The sequence below is a fragment of the Lynx rufus genome, unplaced genomic scaffold (genome assembly GCF_022079265.1).
Source record: "Lynx rufus isolate CCGP_SWC_20201006 ecotype Redwood Valley unplaced genomic scaffold, mLynRuf1.p SCAF_5, whole genome shotgun sequence".
NCBI classification, from domain to species: Eukaryota; Metazoa; Chordata; class Mammalia; order Carnivora; family Felidae; genus Lynx; species Lynx rufus.
Genome location: NW_025814867.1, coordinates 109,868,602 through 109,890,928, shown reverse-complemented (window position 1 = coordinate 109,890,928; position 22,327 = coordinate 109,868,602). Strand labels below are relative to the sequence as shown.

General features: G+C 37.2%; 1 protein-coding gene across 8 annotated transcripts in view; it reads right to left on the bottom strand.

Annotated features, from left to right (window-relative positions):
- SENP7 (SUMO specific peptidase 7) overlaps positions 1-22,327 on the bottom strand; it is a 153,280-nt gene that overhangs the window by 72,185 nt on the left and 58,768 nt on the right. For 6 of the 8 annotated variants that reach the window (XM_047100018.1, XM_047100010.1, XM_047100011.1 and 3 more), the window contains one exon: positions 6,276-6,473. The exons of the other annotated variants lie outside the window; for them this stretch is intronic. In XM_047100018.1, the coding sequence (XP_046955974.1) occupies positions 6,276-6,473 (198 nt within the window). The remainder of the gene's footprint in view (positions 1-6,275; positions 6,474-22,327) is intronic. 8 annotated transcript variants of the gene reach the window in all.

Genomic DNA, 22,327 nt, shown 5'->3' with positions numbered 1-22,327 from the left:
TTACTTTTAAGAGATGAGAGAATCTGATATACTAACTTGATAAATCATTTTAAGAATTGATAATATACTATTTTTATGGTCCCCTATAATTACTGAATTCTAAAATGTGGCTCATAATAAAATAATCCAAAAACTGTAGTATTTAAGCAAAGAGAAAATTTGTGGCACATAAGGAGACACATCAAAGAAATGTCAACTATCATGTTGTATCTCTGTTTAAATGCCTGACTATATTATGTTTAAGTATGTTTTAGAATGTTGAGTCCCTTAAAAAAGCGGTCCCTCCAAATAGGAGCGATGCAGTCCATAAAAGATTACTTTTGTACAAAGTGCTGAAGAGAATAATCAACAACAAAAAATACAAATATCAGCAAGCAAAGGGAAAATTTTTAAAGATTAGAATTCTCTTCTGAGTAATAAATGATCATCATCCTATTCTTGTATGGTTTATTTAAAGAAAGAAAAAAGCAAAGGAGATACGAAAAAAGAACCCTGGAGGATAAATGAGACCTTTTAAGTTAGACAAATATGTTAACAAATAGCTGAAACAAACATCTGAAAGTCTTTCCTAGAAGAGAAAAAGTTAAATGGTTAAACAAATAGTTGCCAAGTTTTTCCTAGAAGATAGAAATATCAAAACTGACCCCAAAACTGGTTGAAAAGATGATACACCAAGCTGCAGTAGAACCCGCAACTCTAAAGCACAAGAGCCCTAGAGAGCCCTTGAAGTCCTCAGAAGGTTCCAGCCACTACCCTCAGCATCTCTACCGTGGTAGATCTTTCAGTGAGACAGTACTCTATTATAACGTGAACAAAATACCACAAGAAAAAAAATTAAAGAATAAGTAGAATATTTAAAGGTCAATAATTTAGATCTCACAGATAATAAGTAATAAAGTCCAATTCCTACTTTACTTACGAAAAAATTAAATTTCAGAGGAGTGAAAAGCACTGGTACAGGGGTTAAGAACAAGGACTCTAGAGTCAGAAAAAAAATAGGGGTCAGGTTTTGACTTTGGCACCTAATAATATAATTTAGGCAAGCTATTTACTATAATTTATTCCCCTTAGCATTGATCTTTTCATCTCTAAAATTAGGAGAAAACCTACCTTACAAAGTTGTTAAGACTAAATGAAATAAATTAGATGTAAAGCAGTTGGTATAAGTCCTGGCACGTAGTAGGTACACAGTGAGAAGAAAGTCACTTTAATTTTCCTATTACTGAAGTCTTCCTCAAAGTTATAAAGTATCCTTTCAAATGATGCATAATTGTCCTGGGCTCCTGGGTGGCTTAGTCGGTTAAGCATCTAACTTCGGTTCAGGTCATGATCTCATGGTTCGTGAGTTCAAGCCCCATATCAGGTTCTCTGCTGTCAGGTCAGAGGCCACTTCAGATTCTCTGTCCCCCTCTTTCTCTGTGCCCCTCCCCTGCTGGTTCTCCCCCACCCCCCAAAATAAATAAATAAACTTAAAAAAGAAAAGAGCAAATGGTGCTTAATTGTCCTAATTCATCATACTCTGTAATCCTGATGAAAACATCTTATTAGAAAAGTACATAACTAAACACTTAGCAATGCCCTTAGTACACTCAGCTCTTCACAACACATAGCCACAGTCCAAATATCTTTCAACAACCATTTGCAACTCATGCAATTTGGTTACCTTGAAGAAAAAGAGCTCTCTGTAAGAGCCTTCCAGAGTACAAATTCAGGTAGTGGTGATTAAGTTCATAATACCTAAGCTACCTTTTGGTGTACAATTAAATAAGTTAGCACTGTCATGGAAATTCCATGGCTAGCCAGAATTTCAAAATATTCTAAATTTTCACAAGAAATATATAAAGGTATACATTTCATCCTTCATACTAACTCAATATGGAAGAAAGTGCTAAAAAAAACTGTCATTTTACAGTCTATCCAATTTTTCCTTAGTATGTAAACAATAACAGTAAGTAAAATAAAATGCCATTTATGGGGCACCTGCATGGCTCAGTTGGTTAAGCGTCTGACTCTTTTTTTTTTTTTTAATTTTTTTTTTCAACGTTTATTTATTTTTGGGACAGAGAGAGACAGAGCATGAACGGGGGAGGGGCAGAGAGAGAGGGAGACACAGAATCGGAAACAGGCTCCAGGCTCTGAGCCATCAGCCCAGAGCCTGACGCGGGGCTCGAACTCACGGACCGCGAGAACGTGACCTGGCTGAAGTCGGACGCTTCACCGACTGCGCCACCCAGGCGCCCCAAGCGTCTGACTCTTGGTTCAGGTCAGGTCATGATTTCATGGTCCCTGAGATCGAGCCCTGAATGGGGCTCAGTGCTGTCAGCAAAGGATTCTTTCTCTCCCTTTCTTTCTGCCCCTCACCCACTCTCATGCTCTCTCTCTCACTCTCTCTCACACAAAATAAACTTTTAAGAAAATGTACTTTCTAAATCAGTTTCTTAAGCTATATAGTGAAAATAATTTTAATTGCTGAGTAACTGTTATTCACAGATTTTCTAAGTTTGCTCCTTTCTTTTACTAAGCTAATTTTAAATGAATAAATTATCACTCAACTAAAATTACACTGGCTGAAAGGTGACAGGAATACTATAGTGTCCCAAAAGTCTTACCATCACAACATCTAAATTGTGTATTTTTTTAAAACTTCAAATATATGTAAATTTAAGAGACAAATGAATAAATGTAATTAGGGATATTCCAAGAACTAGGACCTAACTTTTCTTAATGGAATATGGGTAGTACACTGTCTCCATATTTCTCTAATAATCTCTGGTGCCAACTGATGAAAAGAAGAGAAAGATGGTTTATCTTCTCAAAAGCCTTGTGTTATGTGTCCCACAAGGCTCTTTCCTGCCTAATGATCAAGGTTTATCAATGCCTCAAAGTTATCTCTCAGGAAAATAGATGTGAATCACATATGGAAATAAAAACCTACACTAAAATATTGTTTACTTATTTAAAAGAAATTTGTGCATTCCACATACTGCTAGTTTCATATTTCTAAAACTCTTCACCCTTTTCCTCACTATTTAAGAAGACGGATTTGGATTATGTTTTGTTTTTCTTCTCAATATTGTTCAGAAATTAAAATTCTAAATTGTCCTGATAGAAAACCCAACAAAATACAAATAAGGGGCACCTGGGTGGCTCAGTCAGTTGAGCATTCAACTTCAGCTCAGGTCATGATCTCAAGGTTCATGAGTTTGAGCCCCACATCAGGCTCTGTGCTGACAACTCAGAGCCTGGAGCCTGCCTCAGATTCTGTGTCTCCCTCTCTCTGCCCCCTCCCCTGCTCTCTTTCTTTCTCCCTCTCTCTCTCAAAAATAAATAAACATTTAAAAAAATCTAAAATGCAAATAAAATTTCTAAAAAATGTCATTTTGGGGACTGAATGAGTAATTTTGGTTGACTCAATAGTCGATCTTTTTTTGGTTTGTTTTTTTTTTTGGTGTTTTGTTTTTTTTTTAAATAGTGTACAGTGGGGACAGGGGCAGTGGGAGACAAGCAGAATCTTAAGTAGGCTTCACACTCAACTCAGAGCCTGACACGGGGCTCGATCCCAAGACCCTGGGATCATGACCTAAACCAAAATCAACAGTCAGACACTCAACTGACTGAACAACCCAGGGGCCCCTCAACAGTTACACTTTAAGATAAAATTGAAAACCAAAAATAAATTTTTCTCCCTTTCATCTTTCTGAAATAATAAAGTCCTAGCTAAGTAAAATGAAAGTAAAACAAAAAGCAAAAGTTAAGCTAAGCCTGAAGAAAGAACAAGCCAGATATTCCAGATCATTCCAGATAGCAAGTAAGTCTCTGAAAGAAAACTGTCCAAACCGATACCCTAAACTATTCAGTTCTCCAGTATTCTTATTCTCCAGTATTCTTATTCTCCAGTATTCTTATTTGAAGCTTGTAATATCCCTTTTCCTGGTTGTCACCAAAATTACAGAGCAAATAAATGGTTCTAATGGATGAAAATACATTTTAATCAAAGAGACTGGAGACGTAACTCTGCTGAGAAGCAACCTTCTTTGAATTCAGCAAAAACTGAGCATTTAGTAAGCACCCAGCAATGTGCTAGGTATTAGTATCAGAGTAAAAAATAATAAAATGTAGTCCCTGTAAGCTTCCCTTGTGAAGCTTACTGTCAGGGAGGCAGAAAAACTAAAACTCATAATATAATGTGATAAGTGTTATGATATATAAACAGCCTGCTTAACAAAGCAAAAAATGAGATTAAATGCAAATGAGGAGGGTGGAATCAAGGAAGCTGTCCCAAAAAGATGGCATATGAGTTCAATGTTAAAGACTAAAAAATATCAGTAAATGGGAAAGGAGAACAGTTTCCAAGGTAAGAGAGCAAACAGAATGAGCTCGGAGGTATACAACAGCACTATACATTTACTGAGCTACCACCAGTTTCTTACAGACTAAAGCTCAGTTATGAATGTGTAGACAGGCACAAAGCTAGAGACAGGCAAAGGTGAGACCATTAAGGACCCTGTATGCTAACGTGAGGAGTTTGAACTTTATCCTGAAGGTTATGTGGAGCCACAGAAAGATGTTAAACTAGAGAGCTAAAAGTAACATCTGCCTTTCAGAACGATTAACTCAACAACAATATAGGGAAATTATTAAGAAGAAAAGGCCATACATGGGAAGCCCAATACTAATAGTAATAAAGGCACAAAGTTATCAGGGCTTGAACTGAGGCAGTGGCAATAAAAGTGGAGAAGAAATCATTTCAAAACTGATTTAGGAGGCAAAAATAACTACACATGAAAAAAGACTGAATATAAAGGGTGAGAAAGAAAGAGTCGTCATATATTCAGACAGGGAGGGGATACAGAAATAGGAATAAGTCTGAGAAGAAAGATAATGCATTCACTTTGGAACAGTTCAATTTAGGACCCCTGGAGATGAGAGAAAAGGTCTCCATTAGCTGGTAATGACAGAAAGGAAAAAAAACACAGACACATACTATAAAAACCAAATTAGAATCTTGAGACTTTTAACTTCATACTAAATTTTAATTTCATGAACACATAAGGAAATTCTTCTACTTAACTTTGTTTTTGCCTTTTTTAAAAGAGGTATCCTCCTTTAAAATTAACATGTAATACTATATCCAGATGTCTTGACAGAGTTCTACTTTTATTTTTTAAATAATTGTGCTGAAAGTTATCAGTTTTGGAGAGCCTAGGTGGCCCAGTCAGTTGAGCATTCGACTTCAGCCCAGCTCATGATCTCGTGGTTCACGAGTTCAAGTCTCATTTTGGGCTCTGTGCTGACAGCTCAGAGCCTGGACCCTGCTTAGGATTCTATGTCTCCGTCTCTCTCTGCTCCTCTCTAGCTCACACTCTCTATCTCTATCTCTCTCTCTCCCAAAAATAAATAAAACATTTTTTAAAAATTTATCAGTTTTTTTCTGGACTTGGCTTAAAGCACTTATATATTACAGACCATATAACCAAAGCACTACCTAGCTAATGACAAATTTTTCTAATTAAAAGCTAAGTATTTCCATCAAAACATTAAGGGTTAAAACTGTAAGTAGAAACACATTAAAAATATTATGTCACAGATAACAAATTCCCAGAGCTAATTCCCAGTATTTAGCCCCAAATTCCATACACAATTCCTTTAAAAAATATAAAACAAAACTGGTCTTATTTATAAAATTAAACTGCATATTTACTATTAAAAATCTAGGGGTATTATTTTAATATCACCTCACTTATTTTAAAATGCATGTAAGATACAAGAAAACTCAAAGTCAAAAGTGGTAAGGACTATATTAAACACTATTTAATAGATATGTTAAAGATGCAGAAAATAAAAAATGAACTATTAATTCTGTCAACTCTATCAAGGCATAAATAGATAAATATATATACCTTTATTTTCTCCATCTTTAACATATCTTTCGTAAGTTATTTAATCTAGGTCCTTACCTACCTATATATATAAGTATCTTCATTTTATATCATAAATGAATCTATAAAAATATGTGTATGTGAATCAAATTATAAGTTAAATATAATGATAATTGGTTTTAAAACTAATTCTATGTCAACTTAATGAAATGCAAAAACACCATTAACTTTGTAAATTGAGACTGTCAGCTTTATGATTTGCTTTAGAGTGGGGCACACCTGTGTATGCAGATTTTCTTAAAAATCATTTCCAACAATCTTAACAATTTTAAGATTATTGGAGTTCTACTACTTCAAATGTGGTAAGTTGAACAAAATCAATACTGAACAACATACCTTTTAGATAAATTAAGGCTTTGGTGAAGAGGTTCTAATTTTTGACATGTCTCTAGGCTGTCAACAGATGTCGAAGGCAATGAGTCTGATTGCACCTTGTTGGCATCACACAAATTAGCATCGTTTCTAGGTAGGATCTTTCTGAATTTTCGTCCTAAATCCGTCCATAGGACATTCGTCAACACAACTTTGAGTTGCCTGTTACACACATAAATAATTAACACATAAAGTACTAAACAGTGTATAATACATGATTAATCACAAACTATACCAAAAGAAAACCTCCAGGAATTCTTAATTTCAGTTCTTGAAGCAATTAACTAGAGCGGTAAATAAGTAAAATATTTGCTTAACCATTCTCAAATATATATTAAAAAGTAAAGCCTATTTCACTTATATTGGAATTTTCTTCAGAATTCTGTCTAGTATACTATAACTATGGCCACACACACGTATAGCTGTTGAGATTCCTGGTAACCCATCTGCACCTATTTACACTTTTAGTAAAACAATTGTACACATCTGCATATCTCATCACAAAGGCAACCACTTTCTGCAATGTAAATGTATTTTGTTTTAGCATTTGTTAATTTGGAAAGCATTATTAAAACTACAGGTGAAACGTGTATCATCTACAGCCTTACTAAAGCTACATAGTCTTAAGTCTTCACAGTCTTAAGATATAGACTTAATTTTACCTCGTTTCTACAAATAGGTCGATTTAAAACATTTATTTTTACTGTACCTATACCCTTTTAATAAGTAAAACTGATAAATTCAAGCAGCTCCAGCTTTTTGTCTCATTACATTTTGGTCGTTACTCATTCAATAAATCTTTTGCTGGTAATACTTGAAGAGCTATGTTCAGTTCTGGAACCAGAGAATAGTTCTTGCAGTAGTCTGGATAGGCTACCAAGTGGACTTGAGACAGTATCAAATGAGAAATGTCTTAAAGAATTGGAAATGTTTGATCAGAAGAGTGTCTGTTCTATTTTATCTATAAAGCTGTCCTGTAACCAGTTTTAGGGATTTTTTTTTTTAATGCTTATTTTATTTTTGAGAGACAGAGGGAGAGAGAGAGAGAGAGAGACAGAGCACAAGCGGGGAAGGGGAGAGACAGAGAGAGAGACACAGAATCCGAAGCAAGCTCCAGGCTCTGAGCTGTCAGCACAGAGCCTGACAGGGGGGTTTAAATCCACAAATGTGAGCTCATGACCTGAGCCGAAGTCCGAAGCCTAACTGACCGAGCCACCCAGGCACCCCAAGGGATTGTTTAACAAAAGTAAGACGGTGCCTGGGTAGCTCAGTTGATAAGCATTCAACTCAATTTAGCCTCAGGTCATTATCTCACAGTCTGTGAGTCTAAGCCCTATGTCCTGCTCCACACTGACAGTGCAGAGCCTACTTGGGATTCGCTCTCTCCCTCTGCACTCCCAGCTTGCATGTGCATGCATGTGCTCTCTTTCTCTCAAAATAAATTTATAAACTTTTAAATAAATAAATAAGTCTAAGACTTAAGAAACAGGGGCATCTGGCTGGCTCAGTAGGTGGAACATGCAACTCTTGATCGAGTGGTTATGAGTTTGAGCCCCACATTGGGTATAGAGATTACTTAAAAATAAAATATTTTTTAAAAAAAGAATATTAGGAAACACAAAGCAAAGTGTTCAAATATTTTAAAGATAAAACTGATCTTGGGTGCCTGGCTGGCTTAGTTGGTAAAGCATGCGACTCCTGATTTTGGGGGGGCGGGGGGGGGTTGTCTTAAGTTTAAGCCCCACACTGAGCCAGAGCTTACTTTAAAAAAAAATTAAAGGGGCACCTGGGTGGCTCAGTCGGTTAAGGGGCCAACTTCAGCTCAGGTCATGATCTCACAGTTAATGAGTTCAAACCCATACTAGGCTCTCTGCTGTCAGCATAGAGCCCACTTCAGATCCTCTGTTCCTCTCTCTCTCTCTCTCTCTCTCTCTCTCTCTCTCTGCCTCTCCCACACATATGCACTCTCCTCCCCTCTCTCTCAAAAATAAACATATAAAAAAATAAAATTAAAAATACATTAAATTAAAAAAATTAAAGAGGGGCACCTGGGTGGCTCAGTCAGTTAAGTGTCCAACTTCAGCTCAGGTCATGATCTTAAAGGTTCATGCATTCGAGCCCATATCTGGCTCACTGCTGTCAGCCCAGAGCCTCCTTCAGAGCTTCTGTCCCCCTCTCTGCCCCTCCCCCACTCACACTCTCTCTCTCAAAAATAAACATTTTTTTAAGAAATTAAGATAAAATCAATTTCAAAGATATCACTTGTATGCAGCAGCCACTTAAGGCTATCCTTTCAGACCATCTGGAAAAAGGCGGTACAAGTCTTCAGGGGAACCTCCATAAAATACACAGAAACTTCAAATAAATAATACAGAGATAAGTGACATTTCTATGTCTAAATAATAGTAATTCATTCTTCATTCAACAAGTACTTATCAAATACCTCCTAGCAAAACAACTGTACTAGCAGAATCTGGAGATACATCGATGAACATGATGGTTATAGTGCCTGCCTTCATGGGGCTCACATTCCAGAGAATTACCCAATTCATTATTTAATTATAATTGTAATAAGTGATATGAAGTTAAAGTACAGATGCTGCACTTCTTCTGAACTAGATCAGGGAAGGTTTTATTGAGAATATGACTTTTGAGCTGAAACCAGACACTATCCAAAGAAACAGGTGGAAAATAAAGAGTGGTCCAAAAGTGGTGACAAAATGCAAATGCTCTGGTGTGAGTAAAGCTTGTTGAAGAAAATCAAAGGACTTAGCGGGCTCAAGTGCTTAGCCTGAAGAGGACATGTGTACAAGATCAGTATGGGTAGTTAGGCAGGACCAATGAACTATATTAATGATTTCAGATTTTATGTCAAAAACAATTGAAACCCACTAGTTTTTACAAGAGAATGATGAGCTCACAGCTGCACTATTGATCTCTTATGAAGAATGAAATGGAAGCACTAAGGGTAAGGGTAATAAAAATGAATTTAGAGATGGAACGGTGACTTCATCGGGGGCAGTTTAGTGGAATGGTGGGAGCAGAAACCAGAATACAATGGGATGAGTAAATGGAAAAATCTGTGTTAAGTGTAAGTGCCTAAGGAAGAGGTGAACAGAATAGGAGAGGTTGAAGATACAGAAGACAGTATAATTCACACAGTAAATTTTTTAAGAAATGGTATAATAAGAGCTAATATCTATTGCACATGTACTATATACCAGGCACTATGCTAATGATTTTACAATGATTTACCTTATTTAAACCTCACAAACTACTCTATGAGGTACAATGGTAATTCTTCTGTAATTAAGACCAAGACAGAATGATTTAAACCCAAACTGAACTGAGTGAGTAGTGAAAGTGGGATCCAAAACCATTCACTCTCAACTCTATTGCCAGCACTCTTAACTGCTCCATTGTGCTAGTTTATGATGGAAGAAGAGGCACCCCTTTCCTTCTTCTGGGAAGTAGAAGAAATCAAGATCCCCTTTTCAAAATGATACAAAAGATAAAGGAACAAAGGCTTGAGAAGAGAAAGATCTTAAATCATCATTGTGGAGAGGGGGAACACAAGCTGACTAGAGGAACACAGCAGGATTATCTTGCAGTACAGAAATCCAGTGAGATTAATAGTCATGAATTTATAATGCCACAAATAGACGCTGTTTTGTGATTTTTTTTTCCAGCAATGCTCAGCCTTAGCGTCAGCCCAATGCAAACAAGATAATTAAGTTCACAGGCGATTATTAACTACAGAAGAGAAAGGCACCTTCATAATAGAGCAATCTTAACCAAATGATCAGATGTAGAACCACCAACACAGGGACAAGCAGACACTATGTATCCTCTGATATGATGCAGTAAGCAAATGACATCAGCTATTAAGTATTCTTGACAAAAACGTAATGTGAACCTAATCCATGAGAACAAACCGAGACAAATCATAAAAATCTAGAACACATGACATTATACAAGACAACTGGCCTAAACTCTTCAAAAAAGTAATAACATGATTTTTAATAAAAGGCACAGACAGGGGTATTGTAAGATTAAGAGCCTACTGAGACTTAATAACCAAAATACATGATGCATAAACTTCAATTTGATCCTAAATTTAAAATTTTTTTAATGTTTATTTATTTTCAAGAGAGAGAGACAGAGTGCAAGTGAGGGAGGGACAGAGAGAGAGGGAGACACAGAATCCTAAGCAGGCTCCAGGCTTCAAGCTATTAGCACACAGCCCAACACAGGGCTCCAACTCACGAACCCTGAGTTCATGACCTGAGCCAAAGTCCGACATTTAACCAACTGAGCCACCCAGGTGCTCCACTAAATTGTAAAAAGTAATAAAATAAAAAAACATTTTGGAAACATTTAGGAATTCTGATTGATTCTAGACTTCATATTCGTTGATAAAATGAGACTACTGTTAATTTTCTTCATAAAATATTACAGCATGGGATAAAAGAATCTCCCTTGTTCTTCGAAAATGCAGGTTGAAGTATTTAGAGGTGAAACTCCATGATGTCTGCAATTTACTTTCAAATGGTTCTGGGAAAAATGTGTATTATATTCCTATCTACATGTGTATATCTGATACACACTTACATACACGTATACAGAGACTGAAAGAAGGCATAACAACTGGTGAATCTAGAAGAAGTATATATATGAATGTTTGTTATGCTCTTGACAAAATAATCCCATGTTTGGAATCCTAAACCAAGAAATGTATGAAATACAGGGAGAAGTTTTATGCACAAAGATATTCATGATGGTATCATTTATAAAAGCAGCAAACTAAAAGTAGCCTGTTTCTACCCAGAAACTACAGAATAGTTAAGTAAGCCAGGATAAATCCACTTAATGAAATGTTACTTATTAGTCTCTCAAAATCTTCTACTTTAAATTTTAAGGGTGGTTTACTACCTCTGTGTTTTCTTTTTTCCACTTGTCTTTATTTCTGTTTTCTATACAAAGCAAGTACCATTCATATGAAAAGAAAGGTCAACTAATTAATTTTTTTAAAGAATGGTCAACAGAGCCTGGGTGGCTCAGATGGTTAAGCATCTGACTTCGGCTCAGGTCATGATCTCATGGTTGATGAGTTCGAGTGCTGCACAGGGTGAGCTCCAGCCCCACTTTGGATGAGCTCAAGCCCCTCTTCCGGTGAGCTGGATCCTCACTTTGGGTGAGCACAAGGCCTGCTTCGGGTCAGGTGGAGTCCTGCTTAGGGTGAGCACAAGCCCCACTTCGGGTAAAAAAAAAATAAAAAATAAAAAAATAAAACACAAGCCCTGCTTTGGGTGACTCTCTCTCTGCCTCCCTCCCTCTCTCTCTCTCTCTGTTGTGTGTGTGTGACCCTGCTGGGATTCTCCCTCTCTCTGCCCTTTGCTCACTTGTACCCTCTCTCTAAAAAAAATAAAAATAAAGGGGCGCCTGGGTGGCGCAGTCGGTTAAGCGTCCGACTTCAGCCAGGTCACGATCTCGCGGTCCGTGAGTTCGAGCCCCGCGTCGGGCTCTGGGCTGATGGCTCGGAGCCTGGAGCCTGTTTCCGATTCTGTGTCTCCCTCTCTCTCTGCCCCTCCCCCGTTCATTCTCTGTCTCTCTCTGTCCCAAAAATAAATAAACGTTGAAAAAAAATAAAAATAAAAAAGAATAGTAAATAATTCAGGTTTACCTAGCCAAAAGCTACCAGTTGACTCATAAATATGTTTTCTACATTTAGGAAATTAGACTATTTCATGTAAAAGATTTTACAAATGTACAGTCTAAAATTCCAAATAATAAAAATACTTACAAAATCTTAAGGATATATAAGGTATACTTTTGGTGTAATTGGAAAAATACTGAAAATTAGTAATTTGATAAATTATTTGAAAAATTATTATCCCAATGGTAATTGTAATAATTTTAAATATGAAAATATCCAATGCTGGAAAAAGCCATTTTTCTGTTCACCCAGACCAATTAAAAATTTGTGTTGGAAAATAGCAAACCATTGCCGATTTTACTGATTGTTCTAAAAATGTGACTCTAACTGAAAAAGACAATTTGGATTCTTTGGGAAAATTTTCACATTTATATATTTGGCTTTACTGTAATTTGGCTGACTAGTCACATGCTAAAGCACAAGTCAGCAATCTTTTTTCCCCATAATATTAAAGTAAAAAATGTTTACGGGGCGCCTGGGTGGCTCAGTCGGTTGAGCATCTGACTTTGGCTCAGGTCATGATCTCAAGGTTCATGAGTTCAAGCCCCGCGTCGGGCTCTGTGCTGATGGCTCAGAGCCTGCAGCGTGCTTCAGATTCTATGTCTCCCTCTCTCTCTCTCTCTGCCCCTCCCCCACTTGTGCTCTGTCTCTCTCTGTCCCTCAAAAAAAATAAATGTAAAAAAAAAATTTTTTTTAGGTGAAAAATGTTTAATTTCTACATTCAAATGCTGTAAGATTTCTAGATACTAGAATAGAAACTTAAGGGTAAGGAACAACATTCAAACCACACAAGACCTAAACTTTGTATTTTGGAAACCACACTTAGGTAGAAATACTATACAAAAGGAAGGAAGGAAGGAAGGAAGGAAGGAAGGGAGGGAGGGAGGGAGGGAGGGAGGAAAAAAGAAGTCAGGAGACAGGTTCTTCTTTTTTCTTTTCTTTTTTCTTTTAAGAGAGAGACAGCATGTGCGAGTGAGCTCAGGAAAGATGGCAGAGGGAGAGAGAGAATCTTAAGCAGGCTCCACACTCAGCACAGAGTCTGATGCAGGGTTGGATCCCATGTCCCTGGAACCATAACCTAAGCTGAAATCAAGAGTTGGACGTTTAACCAATTGAGGTACCCAGGTGCCCCTCCTTTCCTCTCTTTTAAAAGGAACCTGTCAGGGATGCCTGGCTCAGTCGGTTGAGTGTCTGACTCTTGATTCTGGCTCAGGTCATGATGCCCCGGTGGGTTGGAGCTTGGCAGGGGGCTCCACCCTGACAGTGCGGAACCTGCTTGGGATTCTCTCTATCCTTCTCTCTCTCTGCCCCTGCTCCCCCTTCAAAATAAATAAATAAACTTTAAATAAATAAAAATATTAAAAAATAAAGGAGAGGAAAGGAATTGTAACTGCACAGGCACAAGAGAACTTCTGGGGTAGTTTTCTCTTTTGTCCCTGAATGGTGGTTAAACTTAAGTATATTTGACTTATAAAAGATTTTTAAATTATAATAAGTAACTTATTAAATTGTTTACCTTTTATTCACCTTTTTGGCAGGTGTATTACATTTCACAGTAAAAATAAAGAATAGAGAACAGCTAAACAGAGAACTTCATCTAACCCACACTGTATACCATTCTTGCTAAAGTACTTGCCTAGTCTTTTTAGAACTATCCAATTATCTGTTTACAAAATAACCCTAAGATGTCAACCATTATACTACTAATTATTTACAGTTGATCTATGAAAAACATGGGTTTGAACTGTGCAGTTCCACTTATATGAGGATTATTTTTTGGATAAATACAGTACAGTACTGTAAATGTGTTTTTCCTTTCCTTATGATTTTCTTAATGACATTGTCTGTTCTCAAGCATATTGTACTGTAAGAATACAGTATACAATACATATAGCATACAAAATATGTGTTAACTATTTATGTTATTATTAAATAATCAGCTATTAGTAGTTCAGTTTTTGGAAAGTCGGAAGTTTAATGCAGATGCACCTGGGTGGCTCAGTCAGTTGAGCATCTGACTTTAGCTCCGGTCGTGATCTCACAGTTCGTTAGTTCAAGCCCCACATTGGGCTTTGCACTGACAGCTCAGAGCCTGGAGCCTGCTTCAGATTCTGTGTCTCCCTCTCTCTATGTCCCTCCCCTGCTCGCATTCCATCTCTCAAAAATAAATAAACATTAAAACATATATATTAAAAAAAAAAGAAAGTTAACTGCAGATTTTCAGCTGAGCTGAGGGTTGGCACCACTAAACCCCAAGTTGTTCAAGGATCAAATGTAATTTAATTTACAAGGGAAATCATCACTGATCTTTGTCTCAAGTCTAAAAAATACCATTCCTAGAAATAAAAAACTATACTCTATCTCTTCTAGTGTACTATTTTATTATACATTTAAAAATCTCTAATTGTAGGAAAACTCATAACCACAGCAGGAAAAAAATCAATTTTTTTTGCCTATGAACAAAACACATATATTAGGTTTTCTAAAAAAGTTCAAATTTAGTTATAATTTTCAACAAAAGCAGTTTATGCACTGAATATATAAATATAAGTTAACTATATAGCTTGGCTAAATAAATTGAGAAATCAGAAAAAATAACCATTGCTCAAAACTTGGGAGTCCTGGAGCACCTGGGTGATTCAGTCAGTTGAGCATGCAACTTCAGCTCAGGTCAAGATCTCACAGTTTTTGAGCCCCCCATTGGGCTCACCACTGTCAGTGCAGAGTTTGCTTTGGATCTTCTGTCCTCCTCTCTCTCTGCCCCTCCCCCGTTCACTCTCTCTCTGTCTCAAACATTAATAAACATTAAAAAAAAAACTTGGAGTCCTGTTTTCTGGTTCTTCCAACTAACCAGAATAAAAGCAGTGCTTTAATTTCTTTTTTCATAATTTAATTGAGAGCATTTCTTGTCCTTCAAAAATAATAGGTGTAGGAAATCATAATATGTCACCCTAAAATATGTCACTGTGGCGCAAGGATTGTTTTGAACTAAAGACAACCGAGAAACCTCTGTCCGCCTACCACTTGTCTAAATGCAGGCTTAGACTGTTCATTGCTAGAAATTCTTATCAGCTCAGAGATTGAATCTATATAACAAGCCTACACCTTATTTTCATTAGATTTCTCCATATATTTACTTTCCCACAGTTTGCCATCCTTGGGATTCTCAAGCCTTCTCTAAAAATTTATTTAATCTTTGTTAGACACTGCATAAGCCCAAATTGTAGCTACCCCTTTGGGGTACGCATCATAGAATTTCTCCCTCATATATGCACATTAGACGTGTTAGTAAGCTCTGTCTTTTTCTCTAACAAATCTGTATTTTGTCAGTCTAATATGCAAGGCCTCAGTCAGAGAACCAAGGAGGGTAGAGGAAAACGGTTTTGTCACTACATAGACAAAATATTTCCATTCTTCGTAAGAAAAATACATACGAATGGCTAACATACAAATGAAAAGATCCTGGGTATTATTTTTCTTGTCTTTCTGGTATAAAAAAAAAAAAAAAAGAGGGCTCTGTCTTTAAAAGGGAGAGAGATGGATACACCAAAAATGAAGCAACAGAAAGAGAAATCAAGGAAATAATCCCATTTACAATTGCACCAAAAAACATAAGATACCTAAAAATAAATCTAACCAAAGAGGTGAAAAATCTATACACTGAAAACTATAGAAAGCTTATAAAGAAATTGAAGAAGACACAAAAAAATGGAAAAATATCCCATGCTCCTGGATAGGAAGAACAAATATTGTTAAAATGTCAATACTACCCAAAGCAATCTACATATTCAATGTAATACCTATCAAAATAACATCAGCATTCTTCACAGAGCTGGGACAAACAATCCAAAAATTTATATGGAACCAGAAAAGACCCTGACTAGCCAAAGCAATCCTGAAAAAGAAAACCAAAGCAGGAGACATCACAATTCAGGACTTCAAGATGTATTACAAAGCTGTAATCACCAAGACAGTACAGTACTGGCATAAAAACAGACACTCAGATCAATGGAACAGAACAGAACCCAGAAATGGACCCACAAACGTATGGCCAACTAATCTTTGACAAAGCAGGAAAGAATAGTCAATGGAATAAAGACAGTCTCTTCAGCATATGGTGCTGGGAAAACAGGACAGCGACATGCTGGATGAACCTGGACCACTTTCATACACCAGATGAACCTGGACCACTTTCTTACACCATACACAAAAAGAAACTCAAAATGGATGAAAGACCTAAACGTAAGACAGGAAGCCATCAAAATCCTCAAGGAGAAAGCAGGCAAAAACCTCTTTGACCTCAGCTGCACCAACTTCTTTCTAGACATGTCTCCAGAGGCAAGGGAAACAAATTAACTTTTGGGACCTCATCCAAATAAAACTTCTACACAGCAAAGGAAATAATCAGCAAAACTAAAAGGCAACCAACGGAATGGGAAAAGATATTTGCAAATGACATATTGGACAAAGGGCTAGTATCCAAAATCTATAAAGAATTCACCAAACTACACACCCGAAAAACAAATAATCCACTGTGGAAAACAGTTTGACAGTTCCTGACAAAACTGAAAATGCACTTGCAATGACTCAGCAATCTAGCTCCTAGGTAATTACCCAAAAGAAATGAAAACATGTCCACATAAGCATTTGTAAATGAATATTCACCGCAGCTTTATTCATAGTAGCAAAAAACTGGAAACAACCCAAATGTCCACCAATAGCTGAATGGATTCACCGCATTCAAAACACGTCACCCCAAAATACACCACTCTGGCATATTATTTTGAGCTGAAGCCATCTGAGAAAGAGCAGATGCCAGAAAGACTCTCTGACCTCCCCCTTTCTACCTGAAGGAAAGTCATAAAATTTCCCTTGAGAAAGGTGCCCTTTCTATACCAGGAAGACATTCTTATCACTGCAGACTGGGAGTAGACACCAAAACGGATCTGTACAAACAAACCTACTAAAATAACCCTTATCTTCCATTAGTTTCCCCCATATATTTCTAGTCACTTTCCCACAATTTACTGTGCCTGGAAACATAAACCCTTTTCTTTTGTCTTGTCACTTCACAAATTTATTATTCCTTGTTAAAAAAATATATAGGCTTTCAGGCCTAGCCATGTCTTCAGGTCTCCATTTTTCCTATAAAAGCTCCCATGTGCACTTTTAAAAAATTAAATAATATTTGTATGCTTTTTTTTCCTGTTGCTCTGTCTTGCCAGTTTAATTCACAGGCCCAGCAAAAGAATCTTAGAGGGTAATATGGACAATCTCCAAAACATTATGCTCAGTGAAAAAAAAAAAAAAAACAGACATAAAAGAATACACATACTTTGTTTTCATAAATGTCCAACTCTAGAAAGACAAACCTAATCTACAGTGACAGCAGATCAGTGACTAGGATTGGAGGAAGGGGGTTGTGGGTTAAGTGGGAAAGGGTACATGAAAAGTCTTTGGGGAAGTGGATGTTTTTAGATTGTGGTGGTAGTGGTAACATGGGTATACAAATTAGTTAAAATTCATCAAAATATACACATAAAATGTGTGTACTTTGTTCTATATAAATTATACATCAATAAAGGTGATTAAAAGTCATTGACAATATGCAAAAACATTTCTATTGCCTTTAAAAAATGAGTCTACCTTATTAGTTTACCTCATCACAGCCAAATTAAATGAATTAAATGACTAACATTTTTATTAATTTATAAAGTATACTTTGTTAAGATTTGGACTGAAAAACTCATGAGTTAGAATAAGTTCAAAGGCTCTAAAGAATAATCATCACTGCAGTATGCCTTAGATGCCACCTTTCTAGTACATGAATTTGTTACCTGGCAACTGGCCAAATGCCTTAGCAAGCACCTTTTAAATAAGAAAGGTACTTAAACTGATTCTTTGAAATTAAAAAAAACTGGCACTTAACACATATACTACAGTGTTTGGACTTTGAGTAAACCACAGTTGAGTGAATAATTTTAATCCATAATCCATATAGTTAACACAGTACACTGCATGCCTCTGCCCTATTCCCCTTTCTTACTGTCAGTCCACCCAGGCTACTTTAATAAAAATACCATAAACTGGATGGATTAACAACAAACAAGTATTTCTCACAGTTCTGTAGGCTGGGGAGTCCAAGATCAAGACACCAGCAGATGCAATTTGTGGTAAGAGCTTCCTGTTTCACCGGTGGCCATCTTCTCACTGTATCTTCACATGGCAGAAAGGATGAAAGAGCTCTCTGGGGTCTCTTTTATAAGAGACTTTACTAGAGGCTCCACCCTCATGACCAAATCACCTCCCAAAGGCTTCCCATCTCCTAATACATTACATTAGGGATTAGGATTTCAAAAAATAGATTTTGGGGTGGACACAACAATTCAATCCATAACACATACTTAATTTCAGCTATACTTCAAGTTTCTTTATCACCTATTGATGATAATCTTTTTTTTTTCCTCTGAAGCTGCTCTGAGTAAACATTTCCATCTTATTTTACTTGCCTCCATCAGCAGCTTCATGGACATGCAACCTGTACAGCATACAGAACCCTAGGCTCAAGACCCCATACTTGTTTTAATGCTCTGCCGTTACAATCCTGAAATTCTTAAAAATTTTATCTTTGAACCTGTACTTTGTAAGTGAAATTCATGAAACAATGAAGCATGCACAAGAGCAGAGAAAATATTCATCATATGCATGGTCAAACATTCCTGGCTGTTCCATTCACATATAATATTTGAGATGTCCATGAGGAGAAAATTCTGGTGAATTTACTATGTATGGAAGTTCGATGAAATTCAAAGTGAGAAAAAGGCAGGCAAAGACACTGAAAGTCCTGAGAGGCCACATTTTTTTCATTCAAACCAGTAAATGGTTCCAAGAGAGAAAGTAAAAAAAAGAATGGTATCCTAAGAAACAGAAATGACTAAGGTGCCCTACTGTATCCTTTCTTACTTGTGTTACTTCCCTGTGTTAGTCAACCACTTGTGCTGAAAACGATGACATAGCAGGAAAAGGAATGACAGGGAAACTCTTAGTTCCTTTTACTTTCATTCATTCTTTTACATATCATTATGCAAAGACAGAAAGTGTTGGTAGAATATAGATGTAACAAAAAGTGAAAAGCTAAGTGAGGAGGGGCCAAGATGGAGAAGCAGCATGGAATGTTTTTATTTCTCTTGTCCCTGAAATGCAGCTAGATCAACACCAAAGCATCGTGCACACCTAAAAAATTGATCCAAGGATTAACAAAACACTTTGCATAACGTGAACCACAGAATTCGGCAAGTATGCAACACAGAGAGGGGAAGTGGGGGAGAGAGAAGGCGTGGAGGACAGGGAGCTGTTTTTGCTTGTGGAGTGAGAAGCGACACAGGGGGAAAAGTACAGGAAAAGCACTCCCCCCGAAAGAAGCTGGAGAGAAAGAGAAAGAGTGGAAACACCCATAAGGGGCTTAACATGAAAGGGAGAAAGGAAAAAGAACAGGGTTTAAATACCATCAAGACTCTATACACAGGGGAGCATAGATTCTAAAAACTCCACAGCTCGATACGTGGTGGAGCTATGGTGGGAAGGGTGAATACTCAGGAGCAGAGAGTGAAGTCCAAGGGGTCCTCAGGCCACAAGGAGAGAGGTGGTTCTCTAGCTGAGAGGAAATTTGGTAGAGGCTGTGTGGCCTCCCCACAGGCAAAGGTCCCAGAGGACCACAGAGAACAGTTACGTTTGCTGGTGTTGGAACAAGGACATGAAGGGATGGTGAAGCCTGGCACCAGATGTGTGTTGTGATTACCATAATCCCTGAAACACTGCTGCTACATGATTGCATCAACTTTTTCAGGTGTGGGCTAGCACCTGGCCGCAGTCTCTGGGCATCTACAGCATTGCGGTTGAGGGAAGTTCCTGGAGGCAAGCCAGCACCCAACCATTGCTCGCTGAGACTCTCGTCCAGAGAGTCTGAGCAGGTCAAAGCCACAGGGCTCTCAGAGGTGAGGGGATTGGAAATACAGCCCCACCTGAGATAAAACTCGGAAGGGAGGTAACGCCTGGCAGACAGACAGCTTGGACGTGGACAGGTAGAAGTGGGGAGTGGTCAGAAACTGGAGACAAAGGAGGGTGCTTGACTGCCTGTAGGTGAGAGCACAGAGTTCTGCGGTTAGAGACTGGGTAGCTGGGTGATGCTATTTTCACCTCTCCTGTATGCACATACCCACATACACGTGCCACAATGATCCACCCCAGTAAGCAAAGCAGCACCACTTAGAACAAAGCCTGTCCAACTGTGCCAACCATGCTTTGCAGAAATACCACAAGTCTCTCCACCTGCTTACTTTACAGACTATAAAGTGCTTCATAGTTTGACACCTAGGGGAAACTGGATGTAATTTCAATCATATTTCATTTTGTTCACTGGCTCATCTATTCAATTTTTTTTTCTTTTTGTATTCTTTAATACAGAAAGAAAAAATTTATTTTTATTTTCTGTTTTTATAAAAAAGATTTTTCTTTTATTTTTTCTACACTACTTTTTAATTTTGTAAATTTTTTATTCTATTTTATTCTTGTAATTTCATTTTATTCTATATTATTGTATTCATACTTTTAAATTTACAAACATTTACCTTTTTTTTTCCTTTTTTTTCCTTTTCTTTTCTTTCCTTTTTTCTCTATTATATCAAGCTTCTTTCAACAACCAGAACAAAACACATCTAGGATCTAGCATCCATTATTTGGTATTTTTGTGTTGTTTTCAGTTTTTTAATTTTTTTACTTGATTAATTTTTTTCTCCCTCCAAAATGACAAAATGAAGGAATTCACCCCAAAAGAAAGAACAGGAAGAAGTAACAGCCAGGGACTTAACACACATACAAGCAAGATGTCTGAACCCGATTTTAGAATCATGACAATAGGAATACTAGCTGGGGTTGAAAACAGATTAGAATCCCTTCTGTGGAGATAAAAGAAGTAAAATCTAGTCAGGATGAAATTAAAAATGCTATAACTGAGTGGCAATCTCGAACGGCTGCCACGGCAGCAAGGATGGATGAAGCAGAGCAGCTAACAGCAACACAGAGGACAAACTTAAGGAGAATGAAGCAGAAAAAAAAAGGGGGGGGGGAGCCTAAGCAAAAGAACACAATATATGAACTAGAGAACTCAGTGACTAATTAAAAAGAAATAACATCAGAATCATAGGGGTCCCAGAAGATGAAGAGAGAGAGAAGGGGGTAGAAGGTTTATGTGACCAAATCATAGCAGAAAACTTTCCTAACCTGGGGAAAGACACAGACATCAAAATCCAGGATGCACAGAGAACTCCCATTAGATTCAACAAAAACCGACCATCAACAAGGCATACCATAGTCAAATTCACAAAATACTCAGGCAAGGAAAGAATCATGAAAGCAGCTAGGGAAAAAATGTCCTGAACCTACAAGGGAAAACAGATCAGGTTTGCATCAGACCTATCCACAGAAACTTGGCAGGCCAGAAAAGAGTAGCAGGATAAATTCAATGTGCTGAATTGAAAAAATATGCAACCAAGAATTCTTTATCAAGCAAGGATGTCATTCAAAATAGAGAGATAAAAAGTTTCCCAAACAAAAACTAAAAGAGTTTGTGAACACTAAACCAGCCCTGCAAGAAATTTTAAGGAGGATTCTCTGAGGGGAGAAGAGATGAAGCAAAACAAAAAAGTTCAAAAGCAAAAAAGACTTGAAAGGACCAGAGAACACCACCAGAAACTCCAACTCTACAGGCAACACAATGGCAATAAATTTGTATCTTGCAATACTCACTCTAAATGTCAATGGACTAAACGATCCAATCAAAAGACACAGGGTAACAGAATGGATACAAAAACAAGATCCATTGATATGCTGTTTACAGGAGACCCATTTTAGACCCAAAGATACCTTCAGATTGAAAGTTAGGGGATAGGGAACCATCTATCACACTAATGGTTGCTAAAAGAAAGCCAGAGTAAGCATACTTATATCAGACAATCTAGATTTTAAAATTAAGACTGTAACAAGAGATGAAGAAGGGCTTCATATCATAATTTAGGGGTCTGTCCACCAAGAAGACCTAACAATTGTACACATTTATGCCCCCAATGTGAAAACACCCAAATATATAAATCTATTAATCACAAACATAAAGAAACTCATTGATAATAATACATAATAGTAGGGGACTTCAACACCCCACTTACAACAATGGACAGATCATCTAAAAAGAAAATCAACAAGGAAGCAATGGTTTTAATTGACACACTAGATGGGTGGACTTAAC